The sequence below is a fragment of the Diorhabda sublineata genome, chromosome 1 (genome assembly GCF_026230105.1).
Source record: "Diorhabda sublineata isolate icDioSubl1.1 chromosome 1, icDioSubl1.1, whole genome shotgun sequence".
In the NCBI taxonomy this organism is placed as follows: domain Eukaryota; kingdom Metazoa; phylum Arthropoda; class Insecta; order Coleoptera; family Chrysomelidae; genus Diorhabda; species Diorhabda sublineata.
In genome coordinates, this window is record NC_079474.1 from 15,723,843 (window position 1) to 15,751,841 (window position 27,999).

Below are 27,999 nucleotides of genomic sequence, written 5' to 3' on the forward strand. Positions count from 1 at the left end.
ACTTCGTTTTGGTTTAAGAACACTCGCTGAAACAACTTCTTTCTTTTGAGTTTTTGAACACTTAAATCGGTTGAGTTGGAGAGGAGCTAGGCGCGGACATTCAATGTGGAGTTATGGATTTTTGTAGGTTTTTGGCAATTTTTCTACATTCAAAGATTTATATCTTAGGTTCTAATATAGCTACATAGTTCGTTTTGGTTTAAAAACACTCACTGAAACACCTTCTTTCTTTTGAGTTTTTGAACACTTAAATCGGTTGAGTTGGAGAGGAGATAGGCGCGGACATTCAATGTGGAGTTATGGATTTTTGTAGGTTTTTGCCAATGTTTCTACATTCAAAGATCTATATCTCATGTTCTAATATAGCTACAGAGTTCGTTTTGGTTTAAGAACAATCGCTGAAATACCTTCTTTCTTTTGAGTTTTTGAACACTTAAATCGGTTGAGTTGGAGAGGAGATAGGCGCGGACATTCAATGTGGAGTTATGGATTTTTGTAGGTTTTTGCCAATGTTTCTACATTCAAAAATCTATATCTCAGGTTCTAATATAGCTACAGAGTTCGTTTTGGTTTAAGAACAATCGCTGAAATACCTTCTTTCTTTTGAGTTTTTGAACACTTAAATCGGTTGAGTTGGAGAGGAGCTAGGCGCGGGCATTCAATGTGGAGTTATGGATTTTTGTAGGTTTTTGGCAATGTTTCTACATTCAAAGATCTATATCTCAGGTTATAATATAGCTACAGAGTTCGTTCTTTTCTATTATAATGATTTCTGATACTTATTTAATGGATTCGATACGACCGAAGCCCCGGGTAAAAGCTAGTAAACTATAAAGAAAAGAAATTAAAAAACGGGAAGTAATCAACCTAAAAAAAAGGATTTAAAGCGCTAAAAGCGATAGCCATAGTCCTCAGGGGATTGAAAGACTTGATGATGATGATGATGATGATTTAAAAATGTTCAACCATCATCTGGATAGTTTTTCACATACTATTACTCCGATTACTGAGCAAATTACTATGAACACACTATAGAACGAACCAAGACGAATTTTATACTACTCAATGCATAGAAAATGTTGAACGTAATGATAAATATCAAGTTTTCACGAAGACAATTCCAAAAGAATGGAAAATCATTTTAGTAAAAGTTCTCACTTGTAAACCGTTAAATTTCGTTGGAAAGTTCTTCAATTTATGTTTGTATACAGATACAACGAAATTTTCCTTATTTTTTATCCATGTGGAACAAGAAATTTCAAAATAAATAAACAGTTTTTAGAAAATCATTCATTAATCTCGGTTTTGACTGTTTCCATTTCAACATCAGACTGTTGTGTAGAGGTGAGTTAAAACAGTCGAATCACCGCCATCGGAATAATAAGATGGAGGGTACCAGATGCGTGTCAGCTGTCTAAGTTACCCTTAGTTATAGATAATTATATTAAAAAGTCTTTGAGACGAGTTCTAAGACAAAGATTAACCGAAATTTGAATATTTTTACAATTTTATATAATTTTTATACGAATCAACTGAATCATGGTTGCCGTAGGAGCTACCACAACATATACAGGGTGTTCGGGGTCATCCATAAATTACGACACACGTAGTTCATTATTTTCATCCAACACGAAGAAGTTTTCTGGCACGTTTAGCAGCAATTCTTTGAAGACGAAACATCGCGATAGATAAAGCTTGTCGCCTATTAAGTAATTGTTTGTATTTATTAGTGACTTTGTATGATGCAAGATATATTTTAAAATGAAAATTACCTAAATTCATTCAAACTTGTTTCGTAAGTTAAAAATCACGATATATTTGAACTATAAACGACGTTGTTTAATCCGTGAAAGTCGGTAGTCAAAGGAAATAAAAACAAAAAAAAATCACTGCCAGACGCAATGCACTCCCATCCCCTTGTCAAACCTCCCACCCCGTAATTTATGGAATATAAAAAAAATTTTCTCATACGACCCCTTGTATACCCATACACAAACAATTGTAGGTTAACACGTTGACTGCCAACTACGAATTAACTCACATTTTATCTCACTGAAGATATTTTTTTCAAATAATACAACTAAGAAATAAAAAATAAAACTTTTTCCAAAAATCTACATTTTATATACCTTTCAGTAATAAATTTGTATCTAAATTAGTATTTAGTTAGACGTATTAACCAACAAAAATTTTTTCTACATTTCAATTTTTTCGTTACTTTTTCATTTACTCATTCTCGAATTTTTTGCGGACCACCCTGTATATACTAATTAATAATAGATGATATGTTTTATTCAACAAATGGATTAATTTTCATTTTAAATGATAGGAAGTTTTCGATCTCGAAGAAGTAGTTATTACATCATAGATAGAGTGATAAATTTACAGCATAGACAAAAATAGAATTGGCAACGTGGCTGTGGGCTATATGTTAGATCCAATTCGGCCAGACAGGTCACGACTTTTTAGTTAGTAAAGGCGTTAGACAGTACGGTACAAACATATACATTCGAATGCGTACCTTTAGGGAGACGAAATTTACCAGACGGCACATCTGCTCTAACAGGTGTGAAAATTTATTCATTTCAGTTCCACCCTACATTTAATCACGTCCAACGTTTTTTTTTTTTTGGTTTCCGAAAATATAAATTTGAATGCCGAGATTTAATTCCTCTCATTACGAACATATTCCGACTGCTTGAAGCTGATCTGTAAGACGTTGACCTGAGTCTGAGAAATGAATCTTTAAAATGCTCGTTTCGATTAAATTCCTCCCCAAATACTGGATCTTTTATGACTTTTCTGATTCGAGTTACCACTTTTTTTAATTAACTGGTTAACGAAATCAACAATTTCGTGGAAGATAGAACGGATCTAGTAGAGTGGCCACCGAAATCACCAGATTTCAATGAAATTGACTCATTTTTTGAGGGTTATATTAAGAATGAAGTGTACAATAAACCTCCAACAACAAGGAGGCTTACATGACCGAGAGTATACAGGATGATTCATTTGAAAACAAACCGAGAGAATAATTGAATAATTACTTAACTAAATAAATAATTTTGATGATAAACTGTTAATTTGACTTTTCGAAAATACAAATTTGAATGCCGAGATTTAGTTCCTTTCATTACGAACATATTCCGACTGCTTGAAGCTGATCTGTAAGACGTTTGACCTGAGTCTGAGAAATTAATCTTTAAAATGCTCGTTTCGATGAAATTCCCCCCCAAATACTGGATCTATTATGACTATTCTGATTCGAGTTACCACTTTTTGCATGAGGGTGAGTTTTCTCGCGCTAATCAATTAATTACTGGTTAACGGAATCAACAATTTCGTGGAAGATGAAACGGATCTAGTAGAGTTGCCACCGAAATCACCAGATTTCAATTAAATGGACTAATTTTTTTGGGGGTTATATTGAGAATGAAGTGTAGAATATACCTCCAACAACAAGGAGGCTGACATGACGGAGAGTATACAGGACGATTCATTTGAAAACAAACCGAGAGAATAATTACTTAACTAAATAAATAATTTTAATCATAAACTGTTAATTTGACTTTTCGAAAATACAAATTTGAATGCCGAGATTTAATTCCTTTCATTACGAACATATTTCGACTGCTTAAAGCTGATCTGTCAGACATTGTTCTGTCTTAACTATGAGTATTGGATTCGGATTGGTTCAATAACATTGACTAACGTCCTGGGGTTCCAGTTACCTCTTCCCATGATAGTTTCGATGAAATTCCTATCCAAATACTGGATCTTTTATGACTTTTCTGATTCGAGTTACCTCTTTTAATGGAAGAAATCCCATTTTTTGCATAATGATGAGTCGTTTCACGCAAATCAATTAATTAATGCTGAAGGGAATCAACAATTTCGTGGAAGGTGTAACGGATCTAGTAGAGTGGCCACCGAAATCACCAGATTTCAATTAAATTGACAAAATTTTGGGGGGTTATATTGAGAATGAAGTGTACAATAAACCTCCAACAACAAGGAGACTGACATGACGGATAATATACAGGATGATTCATTTGAAAACAAACCGAAAAATTAAATTAAATAAATAATTTTGATAATAAACTGTCAATTTGACTGCTTCGACCAAAAAAAATTCTTCGGGAAAGCGGATTATGAAATGTTACATCTGTCTTGGTATCAATGACTATTTATCGATGATTTAATATAAGAGAAAAAAATAAAACTTACCTTATACAGGTCTGAGTCGATTTGGCGTAGTATTGTATACGCTTGAGCGGTGTCAATGATTTCTCGAATCCTGTAAAAACGTATAAAATAAAAAGTTTTAGTTTCATACGCTTCATTGTCAAATACCAGTTTTTGACAAAACTCACAATTAAGTGTTAAATTATTAGGGGTCATCCTACGAATTTCATGATTTTTTTGTAACCGCCTTTCACCCTAGGGTCACTTAACATATTTTGCAAATCACATTTAGAAATTATTTAATGTTAATTTTCTGTAATCAATTTTATTACGATTTAAATTATTTTTTAATAAAACTAACATCAAATCAAACAATTAACAAAAAAATATTGTTAGAATTATACTAATTAAAGATATAAACTTAAAAAATCTTAAGTTTATGAACTTTGAATCCATTCCTTTAAATTATTTAAAACTGGGATAGCAGCCACTTAGTTTTCGTTTGGGTGGTTAATGTCAGGAACATTAGTTGTGTCAACATCGTGTTTTTGAGGTTTTAGTAAAGTTGGAACTTCTCACCCCCTTGTTTTGTAAAGAAAAATCAAAATATCTCAAGAACTACTAATTTTAGCTATAGGGAATATACTTGCATTAGTTTCTTCATTCACCCTGTATCCGATTCAATGAATATTAACGAAATAAATAATTTCCCAAAATTTTTACTACCATTCGAATGCTTTGACAGCAACAGACTTTCATTATTTAAATTCTCTTACATTCTACAGGATATTGAACTTTGAACGATTTTTATGGAAAATTTTTGACTTTTTAAATACCCCTTAGAACACATCACAACGCCATATTATTTCGCTATAAAATATAGGGTGTATCATTCAGAACTTTCTGGAACACCCTGTAAGATAATGTGTATAGTAATGATGGTTATTAAATTACAGAAATTTTTGCCATTCGAAAGAAGTGATTTTCATTTCCTTTTTTTTTGTCGAAACAATCTTGAAGGTGTGTGACATATTAACACAGTCAAAGATACGTCCCGCGGGCTGCTTTCAGCCTTTAGGCCGTATTAATAAGGCCCGCATTCACAATGTATCACAGAAAGAAGAATCATGTTTTTTTAGAGCTTTTAGACTTCATTCGATTCCTCTAGGGATGTTTTAAATACTCGTACTCTCAAGTCTACAGATGTTTCTAAGAAATTTCAAGGGCAGCGCGTGTGTACGCAAGCGAGAGAGAAATACATTATCGCCATCTTTTGGCAGCAAGCCTAAATATCCTATTATTTTTGTCGAGAACGATAGAATCTTCGAGTCTAGACTAGAACCTTATAAAACGAGTGCGTCGGCGCGACGTGAGTCAGTTGAAACGAGTAATCGAAGCGATACGGTTGGTTAGGTTAGGTCATTTTTTTTATTTTTAATCTGTATACGCACCATTTTGTGGTTACAATGTATGTACTTGAAAATGGCCACATTTAAGTGACTTATACTTGTCTATTTTATTGTATAGTGACAATTTGGTTAAGTTTTGTTCACTTCCTTTACGTTGGTATTAGTGGAAAGCACCTTACGCGGATATTCGCTAAATAAAAAGAAGAAATATATTTAGTTATGTCAAATATACATCGACATAGACAAATAAAAAGTATTCAAAATGTATGACCACAAAGTAACAGGACTGAGACAACGTATTATTAAAAGTTGTTAACACTGAATGGCCGTAGCTACACTGCCACCGTCTGTCACGTTTCGGCCACGTGGGTGATACGTTACTAAAACGTGATTGAAACGTGGTGGCCACCACCAGCAACAATACACTTTCTAGTTTTTTCATTGGTGGCATCCACGTAGTTTCCGATAAAAATTTTACGTAGGTGGATTGCAAAGGTCGAACCTGTCCCGAAAAAATCAAAGACCTCAATCCCATCTTCAAAAAGGAAAAATAATAGTAACCAAAAAGCAATTGAAGAAAACTAAACAACGAGTTCACCACCCACCGTATTCATAGAATCTGCCCCCAGCGACTTTTTCCTAATTCCTAACTTCAAGTTCACTTACGGAAGAGAAATTTTCATCATATATCGCAAACGTTAAGTCGGAAACTTTTGCGTACAACCCTCGTATATGACACAGAATAAAACACTCAGTTATTTAAGGTGAAAACACCTTCCTCTGTACACAGAACTTCTTTTAGAATTGAAGAGAAGATTGGAAGCTGTTACCAGAAAACATCGGAAGGATGAATCAAACCTGGGCAAGTAGAGGTTAAGATTTTTAACGGACATTGTCCTTGGTATGGACACTTCAAGAAGCTAAATCTGATGGGATCAATCAACCGAGTATTCTGAGAGCAAACTGGATGTAACAGGAAGCTGAAAAAATGATGCCAATAGATCTATCAAACATACATAAAACCATAACGAAGTGAATTCAACGAAAAAACTATTTGGCTTACCAGGTTTCACCTTTAAATTTAGCTTATGTTGCGAATAATTTCAAAATGTTTATAAATAAAACCTGCTTGCTATTCAGTTTATAATGAACCAACCGAAATGTCTTCCAGAAGAAATTATCGATGCTCCACCCTAAACTATAATACCAAATACTTACAAAAATATGCGATACGAGAAGTATGAAATTTTCGGAAGTTTCCCCTTTCGTTTAGATAAAAGGGAGAAACGGTGATAGATCCATGCCGCCCACACGTGAACAAACGCAACGTGTCCTAATTCGTCGTCGTATCGTCGTATCCATTGAGAATTTATTTTTTTTTCCAGTTATTTGGAAACGAACGGCCTCTCCGAATAATCACCGACGGAATATAAACTAAAAAATTTGCGTGTCCGCGTACGACGACCTCCGCGAAACAGAAGACACAACTCATTTGGTGGGGTAACTGTAGTCGTCGGGTGGAGACGGTGCGGCGTTGCCGTTCCTCGACGGGCGTTAAGGGTTGGTTGGTGGTTTCAACAGATGCGATCGTTTTATAGCTTTCCATAAAACTTATAACGCGATATAGTTTTCAAGCTTACTTTTTAGCTACAAGTTGATACTTATTCAATATAATAAATCTTTTCTTTAATAGACAATTTTATTATAGAATAAAGTGTAAAAGACAAGTAGTTAATTAAAGTCTTGTCGTTAAATTAATAAGAAACAGTTTTATTTATCGAAATTTCATTATTAACAAGAAATTGATTTATAAAACAATTCCGCGTTCTCGAGATTGACAAGTATTTAATTTGTAATCATCGAACTTGATAAGAAACAAATATATGAAGTGACAATTGACAGATTTTTGTAGTTAATAAAAGCTTAGTTCGCGGTACAGATCCTGAACATGTTTTGTCATAGGAGTCATGCGCAGTTTGCAATTGTGGGCATTGAAAATTCTGTGTTTGTGGAACACACATTACTAATTCTGAACTTCTTGTTCTGTGATTATGACATAAAATTTATTTAAGATGTCATTTAAATAATGGCGCTTGAATAAACAATAGGTATTGCGACTCATTTTTAACAGATAATACGTTACAAGTTTTTTTGTTAAGACGGTGTAAAATTGAAAACAAAAAATCGATTACGATTACTAAGTCTATATAAACAGCCTGTTTACGCTACAATCACAAACACACTGTTTGAATGGTCTTTCGATAACCAAGTTATCGTCTTCAGAGACTGAAGGAAATTGAAACTTATATGGATAATATATGTTTTATTTAAAAAAAATGTACAGGTGGTGGGCCGTCACCATCTTTTAGGCAGTGGAGAATAATAATAACTAATAGATGAATATTGACGTAATATTTCTAATAAAAATAAAGTATCTTCTACATTTATCTGCACTGGAACGGTTTCATCAGAGCTCAAATCTCTTTTCACTTCAGCGGATTTCTCGTTTACGTACTCAGCTCTGATTGAGCGGCTCTGCTCATAAAAGACACGTCCAAATAGGTAGAGAACGTTGAGGTTGGTCAAAATTAGGTCTAGGACTTCAAAAACGGACCCACCGACATATCAATGATCGATATAAAGGAAATGGTACCGGTCACAAAATCTAATTCAGCTACGACAGCCCAATAAAAAAAAGTTACCGGAAAAACGTGTTCTTATAATCCCCCTAAATTGTTTGAAGAATAGCAATCTTCTAGGGGGAAGTTCCAAGCGCAACACACTGAGATGGGGCTGCACGATTATCAAGGAATCGATCTAAAATGAATGCCGCGAAAGGCACAAAACAGCAACATGGCATTAACAATATTTCCAAAGAAATTTATAGAATCACAACAAGGACAGATTGAATATTTTTCGAATACTTCTATTAGCCAAATAGAGACGAGCAAAACAAGGATAGTCAGAACGATTCTCAAACGCCAACGCCGTAGCTGCGAACCTTCTGGATTATAGTTGAAAATAAAATATTGAATAGAACCTCTCAATCCATGAAAACGTAGTTAGTCAACGGACTATTTTTCTGTGATCCAGAAACTCTTTACGGCAATCATTGATAAATTCGAACTAACATTTTGTAGTCTCTTTGAGCAGTGGGCAGTACAAGATACGTCAAGACAGTGACCAAAAATACATTCAACTTTTATCATCTCCTCCTACAACTCAATGTTCATCCCGTTTCCACAGTCTCAGAGCCTAACACCGTGGAAAAATTCTAACTCCCGTACTTAAATGATACTGAACTAGATCCTGAACCGCCGCCGGGAAGAAAATGAAAAAGCGATAACTGGAACACAATTTTTTCACGACTAGAACTTATCCGAGGATTAGAGCAACTTGGGAACGATATAAAAAAAGGAGTCCATAAGATGGCTGCGTCAATTTATAGGAAAACGCCCAAAAAATTTTTCATTTTTGTTTATAACTTTTTTATTTTCCATTGTACGATAAAAAGTCATGGAAATAAAGCTGGAAACAAGTTAATTTGCTGCAAATAACGTCGTATTAAATGAGTTCACGAGATACAGCATTTAGCTCACCTACAGAGTATTTATTTCGATACAAAAATGGTCATATCGTTTTAAATACCCGTTATAATTTGAAAAAACTACATATTGTGGTTAAGTGAGCACCCGGCCTTTACAATGTCGTTGAGTATTGAAAGTATCAAGTATCTACTACCAGTTTTTAATGGGTTTTAAACTAGGATCCGAAAAGATTCGCCAAAAACACTAGACAACACTTGGTACGGCGCGAATGTTATTTTTGTTACGAAAAACGAAGAAATTGAAACATAAGTCATGGAAAACCGGTCAAAGTTTTTCCCCACCCCATAATCCATTCATTAAATTGCAAGCACTTACTGGTGGGTTCATTTTTCTTCAACTTTATCATATTTCTATTTAATGTTCTCGTTGTATCTATCTCTTCTTTCAGATTATAATGATAAAACAATATATTCGAAATTTCTTGTTGCGATTAAAGAAAAATTTCGAAATATCTCCAGTTTACAATGAATTTAAGAGTTGACGGCAACAATGCAATATATTTAGTTGGGTGCGCCTCCGCATCATCGTGAGGGCTTCGACGTCATTCTTACGAATTTGTTCGGTGTAGATCAATAGAAGGCGCGCGTCTATGCGGGCGTGGCGACGACGAAGAAGTCGCTAATTTTCCTTTCCTATAGTTCAAAGCTAAACAAAATATAGTCGACCTCTACTACGAATTTTTTTGCCAAAAAAAATTTTTTTTAACTATCACAACGTTAAAACTGAAGGCATTTCTCGAAGGTTTCTGTTTTGTTTAATTTCGTGAAGAGCCCGAAGTCGCACGGTGGTAAATCTCGCGAATAAGTCGGATTTGGACAGACAGAAAGACTTTTAGCGCCCAAACACTCACGAATCACAAACGAGTCCCTTTTCATTTCCGCAATGAATGGTTGCATATTTTGAATCCTCATCTCCAATCCAATCTACATACCAAACCCCTTCCGCGTCTGTCACTGGCACGAAACGGAAGTCTTACCGAAAAATTAAATGTCGGAATGCGAGAATTCCCATAAAATGAAAATCGGTTTGATTACATTTTATGAAGTGATTAAATCCGACACTGTTAGAGAGAAAACAACCGGTGAAAAACGTAGTAAAGTTGACAATGCTATAATATTGTACCAAGTGCTAAATTACGGGATGTACTTGAATACTATTAAGAATGTTTGCAAACTCTCATATAAGAAGTTGGACACTCGAATGGTAATGAAGGAATCTCGGCGAAACGTTTAACTTGGCAGACAATTTTCTCAGATTCATTGACTAAATTAATCATTTTACACAAATGAAAGAAACAAAATCAATTTCGTGTCCTCACTGTTGTACCCTGACAATAAAAACCTCATACCTACCCGAGATTATAACTTGGCAGACAATTTTTTCAGATTAATTGGTTAAAGGAACCATTTTACACATATGAAAGAAACACAATCAATTCTATATCCTCACTGTCGAGACCTGACAATAAAAACTTCATACCTACCCAAGATTATAACTTGGCAGACAATTTTTTCAGATTAATTGACTAAATGAATCATTTTACACAAATGAAAGAAACAAAATTAATTTCGTGTCCTCACTGTTGTACCCTGACAATAAAAACCTCATACCTACCCGAGATTATAACTTGGCAGACAATTTATTCAGATTAATTGACTAAATGAATCAGTTTTCACATATGAAAGAAACACAATCAATTCTATATCCTCACTGTCGAGACCTGACAATAAAAACTTCATACCTACCCAAGATTATAACTTGGCAGACAATTTTTTCAGATTAATTGGTTAAAGGAACCATTTTACACATATGAAAGAAACACAATCAATTCTATATCCTCACTGTCGAGACCTGACAATAAAAACTTCATACCTACCCAAGATTATAACTTGGCAGACAATTTTTTCAGATTAATTGACTAAATGAATCATTTTACACAAATGAAAGAAACAAAATTAATTTCGTGTCCTCACTGTTGTACCCTGACAATAAAAACCTCATACCTACCCGAGATTATAACTTGGCAGACAATTTATTCAGATTAATTGACTAAATGAATCAGTTTTCACATATGAAAGAAACACAATCAATTCTATATCCTCACTGTCGAGACCTGACAATAAAAACTTCATACCTACCCAAGATTATAACTTGGCAGACAATTTTTTCAGATTAATTGGTTAAAGGAACCATTTTACACATATGAAAGAAACACAATCAATTCTATATCCTCACTGTCGAGACCTGACAATAAAAACTTCATACCTACCCAAGATTATAACTTGGCAGACAATTTTTTCAGATTAATTGACTAAATGAATCATTTTACACAAATGAAAGAAACAAAATTAATTTCGTGTCCTCACTGTTGTACCCTGACAATAAAAACCTCATACCTACCCGAGATTATAACTTGGCAGACAATTTATTCAGATTAATTGACTAAATGAATCAGTTTTCACATATGAAAGAAACACAATCAATTCTATATCCTCACTGTCGAGACCTGACAATAAAAACTTCATACCTACCCAAGATTATAACTTGGCAGACAATTTTTTCAGATTAATTGGTTAAAGGAACCATTTTACACATATGAAAGAAACACAATCAATTCTATATCCTCACTGTCGAGACCTGACAATAAAAACTTCATACCTACCCAAGATTATAACTTGGCAGACAATTTTTTCAGATTAATTGACTAAATGAATCATTTTACACAAATGAAAGAAACAAAATTAATTTCGTGTCCTCACTGTTGTACCCTGACAATAAAAACCTCATACCTACCCGAGATTATAACTTGGCAGACAATTTATTCAGATTAATTGACTAAATGAATCAGTTTTCACATATGAAAGAAACACAATCAATTCTATATCCTCACTGTCGAGACCTGACAATAAAAACTTCATACCTACCCAAGATTATAACTTGGCAGACAATTTTTTCAGATTAATTGGTTAAAGGAACCATTTTACACATATGAAAGAAACACAATCAATTCTATATCCTCACTGTCGAGACCTGACAATAAAAACTTCATACCTACCCAAGATTATAACTTGGCAGACAATTTTTTCAGATTAATTGACTAAATGAATCATTTTACACAAATGAAAGAAACAAAATTAATTTCGTGTCCTCACTGTTGTACCCTGACAATAAAAACCTCATACCTAACCGAGATTATAACTTGGCAGACAATTTTTTCAGATTAATTGACTAAATGAATCAGTTTTCACATATGAAAGAAACACAATCAATTCTATATCCTCACTGTCGAGACCTGACAATAAAAACTTCATACCTACCCGAGATTATAACTTGGCAGACAATTTTTTCAGATTAATTGGTTAAAGGAACCATTTTACACATATGAAAGAAACACAATCAATTCTATATCCTCACTGTCGAGACCTGACAATAAAAACTTCATACCTACCCAAGATTATAACTTGGCAGACAATTTTTTCAGATTAATTGACTAAATGAATCATTTTACACAAATGAAAGAAACAAAATTAATTTCGTGTCCTCACTGTTGTACCCTGACAATAAAAACCTCATACCTAACCGAGATTATAACTTGGCAGACAATTTTTTCAGATTAATTGACTAAATGAATCAGTTTTCACATATGAAAGAAACACAATCAATTCTATATCCTCACTGTCGAGACCTGACAATAAAAACTTCATACCTACCCGAGATTATAACTTGGCAGACAATTTTTTCAGATTAATTGGTTAAAGGAACCATTTTACACATATGAAAGAAACACAATCAATTCTATATCCTCACTGTCGAGACCTGACAATAAAAACTTCATACCTACCCAAGATTATAACTTGGCAGACAATTTTTTCAGATTAATTGACTAAATGAATCATTTTACACAAATGAAAGAAACAAAATTAATTTCGTGTCCTCACTGTTGTACCCTGACAATAAAAACCTCATACCTAACCGAGATTATAACTTGGCAGACAATTTTTTCAGATTAATTGACTAAATGAATCAGTTTTCACATATGAAAGAAACACAATCAATTCTATATCCTCACTGTCGAGACCTGACAATAAAAACTTCATACCTACCCGAGATTATAACTTGGCAGACAATTTTTTCAGATTAATTGGTTAAAGGAACCATTTTACACATATGAAAGAAACACAATCAATTCTATATCCTCACTGTTGTACCCTGACAATAAAAACCTCATACCTACCCGAGATTATAACTTGGCAGACAATTTTTTCAGATTAATTGGTTAAAGGAACCATTTTACACATATGAAAGAAACACAATCAATTCTATATCCTCACTGTTGTACCCTGACAATAAAAACCTCATACCTACCCGAGATTATAACTTGGCAGACAATTTTTTCAGATTAATTGGTTAAAGGAACCATTTTACACATATGAAAGAAACACAATCAATTCTATATCCTCACTGTCGAGACCTGACAATAAAAACTTCATACCTACCCAAGATTATAACTTGGCAGACAATTTTTTCAGATTAATTGACTAAATGAATCATTTTACACAAATGAAAGAAACAAAATTAATTTCGTGTCCTCACTGTTGTACCCTGACAATAAAAACCTCATACCTACCCGAGATTATAACTTGGCAGACAATTTTTTCAGATTAATTGGTTAAAGGAACCATTTTACACATATGAAAGAAACACAATCAATTCTATATCCTCACTGTCGAGACCTGACAATAAAAACCTCATACCTACCCGAGATTATAACTTGGCAGACAATTTTTTCAGATTAATTGGTTAAAGGAACCATTTTACACATATGAAAGAAACACAATCAATTCTATATCCTCACTGTCGAGACCTGACAATAAAAACTTCATACCTACCCGAGATTATAACTTGGCAGACAATTTTTTCAGATTAATTGACTAAATGAATCAGTTTTCACATATGAAAGAAACACAATCAATTCTATATCCTCACTGTCGAGACCTGACAATAAAAACTTCATACCTACCCAAGATTATAACTTGGCAGACAATTTTTTCAGATTAATTGACTAAATGAATCATTTTACACAAATGAAAGAAACAAAATTAATTTCGTGTCCTCACTGTTGTACCCTGACAATAAAAACCTCATACCTACCCGAGATTATAACTTGGCAGACAATTTTTTCAGATTAATTGACTAAATGAATCAGTTTTCACATATGAAAGAAACACAATCAATTCTATATCCTCACTGTCGAGACCTGACAATAAAAACTTCATACCTACCCGAGATTATAACTTGGCAGACAATTTTTTCAGATTAATTGACTAAATGAATCAGTTTTCACATATGAAAGGAACACAATAAATTCTATATCCTCACTGTCGAGACCTGACAATAAAAACTTCATACCTACCCGAGATTATAACTTGGCAGACAATTTTTTCAGATTAATTGACTAAATGAATCAGTTTTCACATATGAAAGAAACACAATCAATTCTATATCCTCACTGTCGAGACCTGACAATAAAAACTTCATACCTACCCGAGATTATAACTTGGCAGACAATTTTTTCAGATTAATTGACTAAATGAATCAGTTTTCACATATGAAAGGAACACAATAAATTCTATATCCTCACTGTCGAGACCTGACAATAAAAACCTCATACCTACCCGAGATTACAACTTGGCAGCCTATTTTTTCAGATTAATTGGTTAAAGGAACCATTTTACACATATGAAAGAAACACAATCAATTCTATATCCTCACTGTCGTGTCCTGACAATAAAAACCTCACACCCACCTGAAATTATAACTTGGCAGATTCTGATAAATTGGTTAAATGAACCATTCTATAGATCGAAAATTTAATTAGAAATATTAATATTATGCATGAATGCCAATTTTAATTTCCTAATTAGTATGGAAGAAAAACATTATTTCATAGTTTTCGAATTTATAAAAGATTTATGCACGCCTTTGGTCGTATCTATTCTATCAATATCTTGGGAAAATACGTCGAAAAAATAATGTATTCAAAAATTTCTACCAATACTGCATTTCTAAATGTTTTATTTGAAACATCAATTTACGTATATCTATGAATCAAAGAACATGTGTAATAAAGAGGAATGTTTCATTTCCATAAAAGGATGGATTAAATATCACACGTGTATATTAGGAATAATTGAATATCCCTATTTATTTAAATTTTTCGATTCGATCATTCAATTGATTTTTTGGCAAGATTGTAACCAAATTACAGATTCCTAGATTCAAAAACAATTCAAAGGACCTTGAAAATACTTATAAAAAGATATGAGTCTGTCTGCAGAACTAGTTAAATAGATATAAACAATGTACCTAAATGTCAAACTTGTGTCGTATTTTTTTTACTACGTTACTAACAATAAAATACGCATAATATTAAGTAACATTCAAATAGTATAATTGAATTTGCGAAGTAGAAATAAAAAATACTTGAAGAGTCTTAACTCAAGTATACACTTTAACTTTTAGATATTTCCTACTACGTACACACGTAATTCAATAATTCTAACGTAAAATGAGTTAATAAAATGGTTTCCTTACCTTCTTCAGGATCATTCATGCATTCATCATTTATTAGTGGAACATCTAAAACAACAATTTGAATGTCATTCTTTATATTTATGAAAATAAAACGGTTTACTCACCCGCCATCTTGTACTACGATCAAAACATAGCATTAGGCAAAAGGCAAAAACTGCACGTGATTTAAAAATTTTATCCAAATAACTGCTATCTTCACGTCGTACACTGATTTGTTCGTCAGTCACCACCGAGTAATAGATATGTCTGGTAAACACACTTATGTGATAAAATTAATCTATTTTTTTCTCGACTAAACCAGCATTTTGCTATCCGAGTCATATAATCCGCCAAACGAAAGTAACAAATTGGAATCGTTAAGTTCTGTGGTTGAACCTGCTAGATCATTTTCCATACCATAGAATGTGATTCTACCTTATTTCTATGTTCCTTTTATGTTTTTATCACTTGTTTGAAATATGATAAATGAATAAAAAACAAATTTAAAGTTATAATAAAATGATTGTTGATGTTGTAATTTATTTAAAATGTATAATTTCATCAAAACAATAAAATTTGATAAATTAATGAAAATGTAATCAAGAAAGTGTAGTCAATTTCTCGTTTTCCATTACTGTGTTGTTATAAGTTTTAAGAATAGTTATAGTAAGTATTAAGTAATACAAATTAGTAAATTCTTTTTCAGAATAAAAAACACTATTTTTTTACTTTCCCAACCAGAATTTTAATTTTATATTGTTGAATCCTCTAAATAAAAATAAATCCGAATTTTATCATAATCGGTTTTAAAATAATGTAATAACATACCTCTAATTAAAATGTTTCGTACCAAATTAACTTGTAAGGAAGTGACTTACAGAAGAAGTGAATCTAATCATCAGGATCTAGACTTGCGGTAGCGTTTCAAGCAAAGTTCAAGTATAACAATTGGCGATCAGAACTTTTTATCCCCGCATAACTCAGAAACTATTTCTCATAAACGTATCAAATTTGGCTCATATATTGAAACTTGTGGGATACATATGTGCTTCAAATGCATCTCAAACGGTTATTTAGATATTAACGTCTGAAAATCGTCATTTTTATCACTGACTCACCTATAGATCAAAACTCCAATCCAGTTCCACAGTTCCAGATGATCTAGGAAGTTCAAATTCAACTCGCAGATAGATAATTAGGTGAATACAAAGGAATAAATCATTAACTGGTAAATTTTTATCATTTTATTATAATTTTTCTCATAATTGATTACATTAGGAACAGTTAGTGCCTGTAACTGTAATAGATGTAAGAATCAGCAATCAAAACTTATGACAGTCCTTTATGTGGATTTTTAGGTTTTCTCGTGAATGTATAAAGAATTGAATACCACCCTCAATTTTTTTTAATCCAAATATTTCTGTTTTAGTACTTATAACTAAGAATATAGTCAACTTTCATATTTATTAAGTTATAAACTAGGATTTTTTTGTCATTGAAGTCAACAATATTAAACTTAGTTATTATTTCACATTTATATTTTTGATAGGATTATAAAGTCGACAACTTTAAGTCTCTTGTTTTTTGTATTTCAAATGATTTAGTCAGTTTTTTTCGTAATCTTGTTCACTATTAAAATGATCCTAGTTGTACCAGTCCGATATTTATCACCACAAAAAGAAGCATGTTCAAATATATTTATATAAAGAGGTAGTGCAACTTGTTTGATCTCAAAGTGTTACTTTCAACTGGCAGGTCCTCATCTGATACTTGAAAAGGTAAAAGGATACAAAAAATGAAATACTAAAATAGTTTATTGAAATAAAACTAAAACAGATAATGAATAACGTTGAAATATATTTATAATTCATATGATTTTTAAAGAAAAATAGAACATTTTTATAATTTTTATGAATATATACACCTGTTATGTATTATAACAACAACCATTCAAACACAAATAATTTATATGAATTCGAACATTCAACTATGTAATGAGTGTAATTGTTGTGGGATTGTGACAATGAAAGACGACACATTTATATATATATATATATATATATATATATATATATATATATATATATATATATATATATATATATATATATATATATATATATCCCGAGCTTTTTGAAATCTTATTTAACCTTTAAGTACTTACGTAAGTTTTTCTGTTTTATTTCTTTGTTACGGTAAACTGTTATTTTTACAGATATTGTAAACTATGGATAGACCAGGACCTTCTTCAGGTAGTAAGAGAAATAGTTCCACAACAGATTTACAGCATTCAAAGAGACTTCGGATAGGTATAAATGTGTCTAATCCAAATTATACGCGAGTGATTGAGAGCTGGATCGCGGATCTGAGGTTGACGACGTTAGTGAAGATTTTTGACCCGAGCACAGTGAGCATAATACAGATACTAGCACTGATATTTCTGATACCGAAGAAACTCAACCTGAACACCTGGACGCGCCGTCATCGTCATCAGATGAAGATGTTCCGCTTTCAAGGCTGGGATGTTTTAGAGGAAAGAATAAATATAAGTGGTCTAAATCACTTCCAAACAGATCATCTGTTAGAACTCCACAACATAATATTATTAACCGAGTACCTACCTCCAATTTGACCGAAAATGATGGAAAGGATCCTTATTCTTTATGGAAACAATATATAAATGGCGAAATGTTATCGGAGATTATGCTAAGAACCAATGAGAAGCTGGCTGAATACAGATGTAAATATACAAAGCAGGATCGCCCAGAACTAAAGGATACTGATATGATTGAGTTGCAAGCTTTTATTGGCCTATTGATGTACACAGCTGTATTCAAATCTAACCACCAAGACGCAGATTTAATATTTGCTACTGATAGTACTGGAAGAGAAATATTATCAGATGAAGAAAAAAAGTTTTTAGTTCCTACGCAGGCTGTGATTCGTTTGAACTGTTACATGGCAGTAATAAAAATATAATGTGTGACAATTGGTTCACGTCAATACAACTAATTGATGCATTGAAATAGAGAGGCTTGACCTGTGTAGGTATGGTAACAAAAGGGAAATACCCTCAGAGTTCTTGCCCGCTAAAACGAGACCAGAAAAATCAACTTAATATGGTTTTACAAAAGACACAACGTTATTATCTCATGTTCCCAAGAAGGGAAAAGCAGTTATTTTGGCTTCATCAATGCATCATACTGAAGAAACAGATACGGACTCAGGGAAGCCAGAAATTATAAAGTTTTATAATTCTACGAAAGGTGGTATAGATGAAATAGATAAGAAATGCTCTATATACACTTGCAGCCGCCGATCAAGACTCTGGCCAATTTTTTACCTAATTTTAGATATAAGTTCCGTAAATTCTCACATTTTACATGATGTACATGTCGGAAGACAAACTGATAGAGGAGCCTTTATAAAAAAATTAGCACGATAGTTGATATTAGAGCACATAAAGCGAAAATTTTGTAACCTAAGATTGCCTCGTGAACTTAGGATGAGTTTGGCAAGAGTACTTGGTTCTGATAAGCCAGAGGCATCTGAAGATCAAGCAGAAGTCAAGACACGCAAGACTTGTTTTTCTTGTCAACCTAAACTCCAAAAGAAAATCGACGTTTACGTGCTATTCGTGCAAAAAACATTTGTTTACAGTGCATGAAACAAGTGTGCCCTAACTGCTTAGAATTTAAGGTGTAGTTCGACTGTAGACATTTTTTTCCAGAATTTTTATGTTCCTACTATTTTTTTTCTTAAAGTTATATTATGTAAGAAATACTATTTTTTGTTATTCTGAGAGGATTTGTTTTTGTGTTATGATTTTTTATATCTAATTGTCGGATTTTCCCTCAAAATTCAAGCAAAATATTATTGTAGTCCTTAATTTAAAAATATAATAAAGTTTATTTTCTTTCTATATCTATTTTTTCTTAAAACCTTTTATTTTCCATTTTACTGCAGAGACAAATATTTAAATCAACACTTTCTTTAAAAAACACTACATAATATAAGCGGCCTCACGTCGGCACTAACGTTATAAAAAATGCACGTCGGTGCTTAAAGGGTATTCCTCATCTGGAGCTGAAAATATGGTCAAAACATAATGTAGAATTATGTACATTTAATCGAGAATTTTGGTATCTTGAATTTTGTATAAATATTAATGAATACACATGACTCAAAATGACAGTTAACATAAATTGAATTTCTACATTATACTTTAATCCTATTTTCAGTCTCCGATGATGAAAGTATTCAAAAGCTCAGAATATTATTAAAGATTTTAGTATTTCTTTGCCACAATATTACAACAAATTCGTATCCAAATAATTCGTATTGAAATATATGTAAGTATTGGATATTTTTGAAAAGGTACCTTAGACTACCTTTAAAATAAGGTTTCCAGGAGCTGTCACTTTCCCTATCTGAAGTTTAAAAAAATCAACCTACAAACTGCTCCCTTAAAAATAAGTATAACTTTACTCACAGGAAGTATGTAGCGAGCTAGAGTGTCCTGCATAGCTGTAGATGTGCCAAAATTAAGATAAAATTAACTCATTTTACATGCAACTTTTTCTACTCGTTTTAATATCTTATAGGGTAATACATTTCCAAATTAACACTATATAACGGAGAGAAATTAATAGAAAAAATAACCAAAAAGAAAGATGAAAATACAATAAATAAAATATGTGATACCACTATAAACAGCCTTTTCAAGGCTACTTTTGGAACTATTCCAAACAGGAGAACATCATCCAATAGCCAAGTAACCATTAGAGCTTTAAGCTCTAATATCATAATATCCTAGAAAAAGTAAACGAACTAGGTAAGAAAAATAAAATTACTGTACAATGTATTGAGGAAAACTCCAGAGCACTACACCTGGGAGTGTATAAAATAGAAGACGAAGATTTATGGCAGCTACAGACATACTAAAAAAATGGTATTAACAGATCAGCTGTAAACACTGGATTCTCCAATATTGCAGCAAAAAAGGGGGACATAATAGATCCTTTGGGTCGCAGTGTATGTTACCCCAATATCTACGTACAAAGGCTACTTTTGAAATTTCAGTATATTTGCTGAGCTGAGCTCGGAAAGCCGGAATGATATCGAACAAGACAAAAGAGGTAATATCGCTTAGAAGAATACGAAAGTATTTGTAATTTTATGACCGCTATAAGCGTTGTAACGCGTTCTAAGAGTCCGTTGGTAGAAATGTGACACAAGTCAGAATTCATCATATTCGAAATTAGTTGAAACCAACCTAAAACCGCAACAGATTTAGGTGAAAAAGCCACATAAGTGTCAATTTCACTAATCGCCGCTAGGAGGTGGAAGTATGGTTTGTTCATTTTAGTGGTCAACCTTTTGCTTCCATAGAAAAGTGGCAGTTGTGATTTTAATCCCATGAAAGAATGTCGTATTTGTGAAAATTCGACTGACTTGGTTTTATGTCAGTTTACATATAAGGTAAATTTAGGATTGTGTCACTTTTCTATATATATTTTAATTTTTTGATAATATATGACGGTCGGTAACCTCCAACGAACAATCATTTGGATAATCTGGTTTTACACAAACAATTTCTAATTTGTATACAATTTTTTTATGAATTCAATTGTATATTTTCATATTAGGACTAGGATTTTCTTAAAATTATAATCTAACACAGTTTTCATAACAATCATACATAAATTAAAACCGACATCAATAGGTCAAGTTTTTTGAAAAAGTGTCACAACTCGAATAAGGGCTAGAATTTTCTTTATATTGAACATCAAACCATACTAAAGAATGCGTTATTACTTAGAGTTATAACATAAAAAAGTGTCGAATAAAATGTTTTTTATACCTTGTTAGATGTTAACTTCCAAATTTTCAAACCCTACCGAACATTTACTAATTTTGAGTTGTGTCACTTTTCTACCAACGGAGCGAACTATATTGAACAATATAATCAAATGCTATATAAAAAAGATTTTTTCATGCTAGTCTAAGAACTTTTCAGTGATTCCCCCAGTATATTGATGTTTTGCTCCTATTCGTGTTGATCTAAAACTAACGAAGGATCAATTGAAAAACGTGGTTGCTTGTTTTCCATTTTGGGGCATCCCCTTAATTGCTATGGCTATAACAAAAAAATTTGGAAAAATGTCACCATTACTTAGGTACTGTTTGAATACAGGTGACTAATTTTTCTCTCTCACTGGGTTATTGTCGAAATATCACAAAAATAATGTGAATTTCTTCTGTACCATAATGAATAACAAGGGAACTTAAAATTTCAAATCTAAAACGTAGCAATATGTACAGTAAACACAAATAAATTGTTTTTTAATCAAATAAAAAATAAAACGATAATAAGTGAAAATATCATAATAAATAAATATTTTTTTAATAAGAACCCGTGTTATTTTTGCTTTTAATGCAGAAAATTTGTACACATAATCATTGTTATTTTATAACAGAACTTGTTCATACTAATTCCTATTTCGTTCAAACATATCAACATTGTTAGTGTTCAACGGCATCTTGTATGTCATAAAGATTGAGGATATTCTTCTATTTCACGAAACGGAGACCTACACATCGGACATTCTATCAGCTGTTTGGCACACGACGAGCAGAAACCACTAAAATAAATGAAAAAAAAAAAAATCATTGTTTTCGACATTTACAGTTAAAGGGGAAGAGAGAAGATCCTAATATGGATTCATCGGAAAAATTACGACACAGGTATTTATAAAGTTCTTAACTTTAAATGAAATAGTTAAATTAGAATCCCAGTAGCCGTTCAGAAACTTTCTCAAAGTTCCGCTCATTCCGACCGAGGAGCGTTTCGAATAATCGAGAAACACCGCAAAGTTTCCATACAATATAAAAAATAGTTCGGCGACTCGATTAGAGATGGCGATACTGTGAGCAATATGTACTAATTAGGCTGCAACTGCGACTGCTTCTCGTCAAAAGATGGCGCTACTATATATTCAAATGTAATAATTCAACTCTCGGTATATCTCGGGGGGTTTCAACTCCCAAAATCCTCCTCTTGGCTACGCCCGTGCGGTACAATGGAATCATCAAGCCATAAAAAAAACATGCCCTCATAATTTTCATAATGCCATCTGTATAAAAGATAAAGAATACAATGATAGATCCAATAAATTCGATTTTATACATGATTCTAATAGAGGACGCTGGTTACACGGTTCGAACATAAATTTTTTTAACGTTAGTTTTATAAATCAAAAATTCCACTAAAACATTATTCAAAGTTATTTTTGGTGTAACTTGGTATCATTTATATCAATAGAGTGATTAATTTTGCCCCACCTGTTACGAAATGAAAAAAAAAAAACAAAGTAATAAACCGAGTGGAGGTTACTTCTACTAGATATGATTCTAGTCATGATATACCACATTAGAAAATCATTTTTTTAATTATTTCATGATTACTTACGAATGTTCACAAGGGAGCAATCGAATTGATGCCTTTTGATCATAACACAACGTACAACTATCCTCACCAATATTTTGCTCTCTAAGTTGATTGAGAAATATATGCCTAGGTAGAACGATTTTATCTTCAGACCGAAGGAATCCTTGTTGGTTGAATGTTGAATAGTCCGTATTAGGAGGATGCTTGAATGGTTCGGCACCGAAATTAAATCGGCATTGTTGGAATGACATGAAGCTTGCTGCAGCGAAAAAACCAGACCTAAAAATAATTTGGCTAGAAATACTATCACAAAATACAATTAAGTTTGTTACAAGAGTCACAATCAGAAACAACGTATCTGCAATTTCAAGAACCTCGACATCTCTTAATCGAATGGTTAATTATTTAATTAGCATACGTTTCTAATGAAACGTGTTGTTTAATTGAATAAAATTACACGTTTTTGATATATCCTGGCTCACAAGTAATCTTATTAATTTCAAGTAACTTGACATCCCTTGATGCAAATATAAATAATAAAATCTTGTAACTAACCACTCGATCAAGTTTCTAATGAAACGTGTTGTTTGATTGACTAAAATTACACGTTTCTGATTAATCATGCCTTAAGAATATTCTTATTAATTTCACGTCACCCGACATCACTTAATCGAATGGTTAGTTACAAAATTTTGTTATTTATATTTGCATCCAGTTTCTAACTTGTTGTTTAATTGAATAAAATTACACGTTATTGATTAATCATAGTTTAAGAATCATCTTATTAATTTTGAACAGACTGAAATAGAATGTAATCAAAGAATTTAAATAAATTATATAAGTTACTTAAGTGATAGTGATAAGTGAATTATATAAATTAGTTAAGGCAATCAACAGTCAAGATTCATTTGATATTTATGTTTATTGTAGGAACTTTCGCTTTTTCATTGTTATTTTCATACTTATACTCACTTCGCCATCGTGAATACATGTATGCATGGTGGTAGGGGTACTCCGTTTATTGAAAATATAATCTGTTGATTATTTAGATCCAAAAGGCATCCCAATATATCTCCTGATTGCCATCTTGGTACGTTCTGGGGATCAGATTTTGCATTGTACCATATCAATCTTCTACAACCATCATAAGCCAAAGAAAACCTGTCATCTCCAATACCATAACCCTCCTAATTAATTAAAATTATCAATAACAAGTACAATCTACTTTATAATTAATTAATATATTGTCGTTGTTCTGGCAAAAGTCACTAGGTCTAAAAAGATATTTTTGCAGTAGAACAGTTTGAAAAGCTGGGCAATAAAAGTGACAAAAGGACTTTGTGAAAAATGACTACTTGTAGGAGTTTTGTCAGTCTATAGATCAGTTAATTTTGAATCGAATTGGATTAAGTGATGTTTTCCAAAACAACGACGATATATCAACTTGATATGAACTTACGTGATTTAAAAAATTGCTATTTTTAGTTGCCCATCCAATTTGCATTACACCTGGGGTAATAATACAAACTTCGTAATACCATATTCCATTGTCAGCTTGAGCTGTACACCGCACACTTTCAAAAGAATATGCATCACATCGAGCCTCTAATCCATCTGGAGATATTTTGAGATATTCACTAACGTCAGAGGTATTTAACATTGCGTTTATTCCTTCCATATTAACAGTTAGGTAGCTGTATTGTCGATTTTCCATTACAACTGAAAAAGCAAATTGAAATCTATATAACAGTTTTCTTGATAAAGACTTCATCTAGTAGTGTAATCCATTGGTTTCTATCTTCTTGGTCCACTTTCAATTCTCTTATTTATTCTAGGTCTCCATTCGAATATTTTTTCGGTCAATTGTTAATGGCATGAATCTGTCTACCAGAAGCACCTCAATATAAAATAGTTTTCAGCATATCAGTATAATTTATAAAACTCTAAACCATATTGCATTGTTTTTATCCTGACAAAATCCAGCATTTTTCGAGAAAGGATTTATTATTCATTGTGTCTTGTAGTCCAGGAAGTAATTATTTTTTAATTTTTATAATCGAACAATTTTTTTCCAATTATTTTTATTATTAACAAATATTCACTTACATAGATTGTCAAGAATCCATTGAGCACAAAATCCAACTTGTCTTTTCGTATAATGTTTTTCCTCTTTCCAAGATTCAAGCAAATGTATAGGATTAGATGGAAGATTTTCAATTTTTTTAACAATCGTAATCTTATTTGTGCTAGTTTGAGCGAACTTTTCTATAGCTATTAAGGAGAACAATATTACATTGGGATCTGTGGCTGGATCCTAAAAATGATTATTGAATACCAATTTCAAACATGGAAATCATTTTATTTGTAAAAGTGATTTTTTTATATTTCCTTACCAAATTTGTCAATAAGTAATCAATTATACCGTCATTTAATATCTCCATATTCCTTGGACCTGCTAATTTTTCGGCAATACAACCCAATACAACACATATATTCCTTTGCCTAGGAGCATTTGATCTACCTATCACTGCAGCTTTTTTAGACAGGTCAAGCATATTAACTACCTAGACAAGACGAATTGAAACGATTATTAAATTGAAAAAAAAGCAGATCTTTATGCACTGCTTAAAATATTTAGAGAAACATAAAAAAGGGTTTCCCATACCTATCTCTAACCAATTAAACTTAACAAAACTTTACCAAAAATAATGTATTTTTTTTTCATTAGTAATGTTTCATCAAGTAGTGTCAATTATTCTTGACTTGTGTTTAGTTTAATTCATAATTCCAGTTTTAAAATAAGAAACAATATTGTCTTCAAGAAGGAATTGACATGATTTTAAGCATAAGCCTTGTACCAACGGTATAATATGCAAAAAAATATCCTGAACGCAACCACGGTAAAAGAAATATGTTTAGATAAAAGGCTAGATAAAATGCTACAGGTAGTGTAAGTAAAATAAGCAAAAGAAGATAAGGATAGTTAACTGAAGAAAACAATAGTGTTAAATTAAACAAAAGCCCTAGAAAAATTATCAAGCATACAGGTATAACTTGATTGGAATTTCTGGAACCCTCTGATGATATTCATACTGAACACACTGTTCACACCACCACTCGCAATTACACTGTCTGACATGAGTTTCATTAACCAAGTAATCATCTTCAGAGATTGAGAGTATATCTATGTTCAGAATACAGATATAAGTTTCAGTATTTCTATTTAGAAAGCAAAATTAGCGTCTGTATCATATTCAGCTGAATCAGTGATGACTTTTATCACAGAATAGGCTTTTTGTATATGCACTTGATCATCGCAGTGAAAGAAGCCATTTTTTCAAATTATTTTTATTCACAGACGAATCTACTTTCCACAATAATGGTGTAGTGATTAATCACAACTTTCACTATTATGTCACCGAGAATAGGCACGTTTTTCATACTGTAGACTGTCAGAATTGATGAAGCATAAAATCAGGTATAAGTTTAAATATAAAATCGATAATACAAATCAAAGAGTATATCAAGTTTAGGTAGTAGGTAATTAGTTCTCTCTGATCCTCAACATTGTAAGGACAAACCTCCAAAGCTCTAATAGAAATAAAATAATCTACCAATTTATTACGTTTTTTTTTAAATACACAGTTACCTAATCCATAATACCAACAATTTCAATGTAAATAAACAATAAATATTGATCAGTTTTTTATCCAACTGTAATATCAAAGAGATGTTATATTATAAAGATACCTTAAATACTGATTCTTTTGATGGTAATGGACAATCATCTAAAAGTAATGTTATAACAGATGGTCCTAATGGGTCTTGCATAGGTATAACATTTATCATAGAATTTACAACCTGGATCCAACCTTCTTCATTATCTGCTATGTTATGTAAAAGTAGCATAGAATTGGGTGGTTCCTGTTCACTGAAAATAAAAACATAATCTTAACATGTTAACTGCCAAGACAATTTTATTTAATGGTATTGTATAATAAAATATTCTAAATTAAATACATTATCACTAAAAGGTATAAAAAATGTAGAATATTGAAAAAAATATATTTTTTGGTTGAATCATCTTTGATAACAAGTTATTTTGCGGTTGGCAGTCAACATGTTAAAAAATTATAATTTAAATTGTTTGTACAATTTCTAACAAAAATGTAAGTTTTGTTTGATAATAAACATGTTAATATTAAATAAATACAAATATAAGAGGTTGGTTGTCACATTATCAATATTGTGTAATAAAAAATTGTAACATACTTATCAACCAAGGTAGCAATAACTCCCAAAGTTTCAAGCACTAACATATCGACATCTGGTATTTTCGACACTTTAAAAGGATACTGGGGAGATCCAGATTGTGCGATGTTAAGTATTTGAAGGTGATTTGGTGATTGTGGTATGTATGTGTCACGTTCTTCATTTTTCTGTTTACACCAACAAATACCCATTACGTCAATTAAAACTTGGAATTATTTAGAAATTTATTTAAGGGTACTACATAATATACTTATATATTGTTTTTATGTTGGAGTTATCATCGATATCAAAATGTTATTACTTGAATTCCAGTGTTGAATAACCCACTTATAATACTGCATTAGGAATAGTTTATTGAAGCCATTAATTAAATACATCAACTATAGAATATAAACCGTGCACTGTTATCAAAAATTTTGGGCTTATTTAAGAAATAAAAGTACTGACACAATTTTGGTTAGATGTGCTCCATTGTCAATTTTTACGTCAAACATAGAATACA

The 27,999-nt window shown here is 32.0% G+C and overlaps 2 protein-coding genes and 1 long non-coding RNA gene across 5 annotated transcripts in view; 1 reads left to right on the plus strand and 2 right to left on the minus strand.

Moving 5' to 3' along the window:
* The window catches only part of LOC130452425 (serine/threonine-protein phosphatase 4 regulatory subunit 1-like), a 115,772-nt gene extending 99,785 nt beyond the window's left edge, over positions 1–15,987 (minus strand). For 2 of the 3 annotated variants that reach the window (XM_056791701.1, XM_056791702.1), the window contains exons 1-3: positions 15,901–15,987; positions 15,797–15,841; positions 4,228–4,297 (exon numbers count right to left, since the gene is read on the minus strand). In XM_056791701.1, the coding sequence (XP_056647679.1) occupies positions 4,228–4,297; positions 15,797–15,841; positions 15,901–15,907 (122 nt within the window). In that variant the 5' untranslated portion in view covers positions 15,908–15,987. Of the gene's footprint in view, positions 1–4,227; positions 4,298–6,812; positions 6,933–15,796; positions 15,842–15,900 lie in introns of those variants that run through there. The other variant, XM_056791703.1, reaches the window with a different exon arrangement.
* Positions 15,988–16,208: 221 nt separating this feature from the next.
* LOC130446409 (uncharacterized) lies at positions 16,209–19,697 on the plus strand. The gene is made up of 2 exons (XR_008910148.1): positions 16,209–17,003; positions 17,991–19,697. It is a non-coding gene; the product is annotated as an uncharacterized LOC130446409 (long non-coding RNA).
* Positions 17,570–27,991, minus strand: LOC130446400 (RING finger and SPRY domain-containing protein 1-like). The gene is made up of 8 exons (XM_056782649.1): positions 27,498–27,991; positions 26,976–27,156; positions 25,619–25,789; positions 25,332–25,539; positions 24,685–24,944; positions 24,198–24,412; positions 23,247–23,504; positions 17,570–22,419 (listed from the first exon to the last, which is right to left on the minus strand). The coding sequence occupies exons 1-8, from the start codon at positions 27,686–27,688 to the stop codon at positions 22,326–22,328; spliced, it is 1,578 nt and encodes a 525-aa protein (XP_056638627.1). The 5' UTR covers positions 27,689–27,991; the 3' UTR covers positions 17,570–22,325.
* Positions 27,992–27,999: the final 8 nt, after the last annotated feature.

Excerpts from the sequence above, each read along its gene's own strand:
- LOC130446400 (XM_056782649.1), bottom strand. The coding sequence starts at position 27,688 with ATGGGTATTTGTTGGTGTAAACAGAAAAATGAAGAACGTGACACATAC. Across the intron at positions 24,945-25,331 it reads ATGGATTCTTGACAATCTAT|TTGTAATGGAAAATCGACAA; the intron begins GTAAGTGAATAT and ends TTGCTTTTTCAG. Across the intron at positions 22,420-23,246 it reads TTGCTCCCTTGTGAACATTC|TGGTTTCTGCTCGTCGTGTG; the intron begins GTAAGTAATCAT and ends CATTTATTTTAG.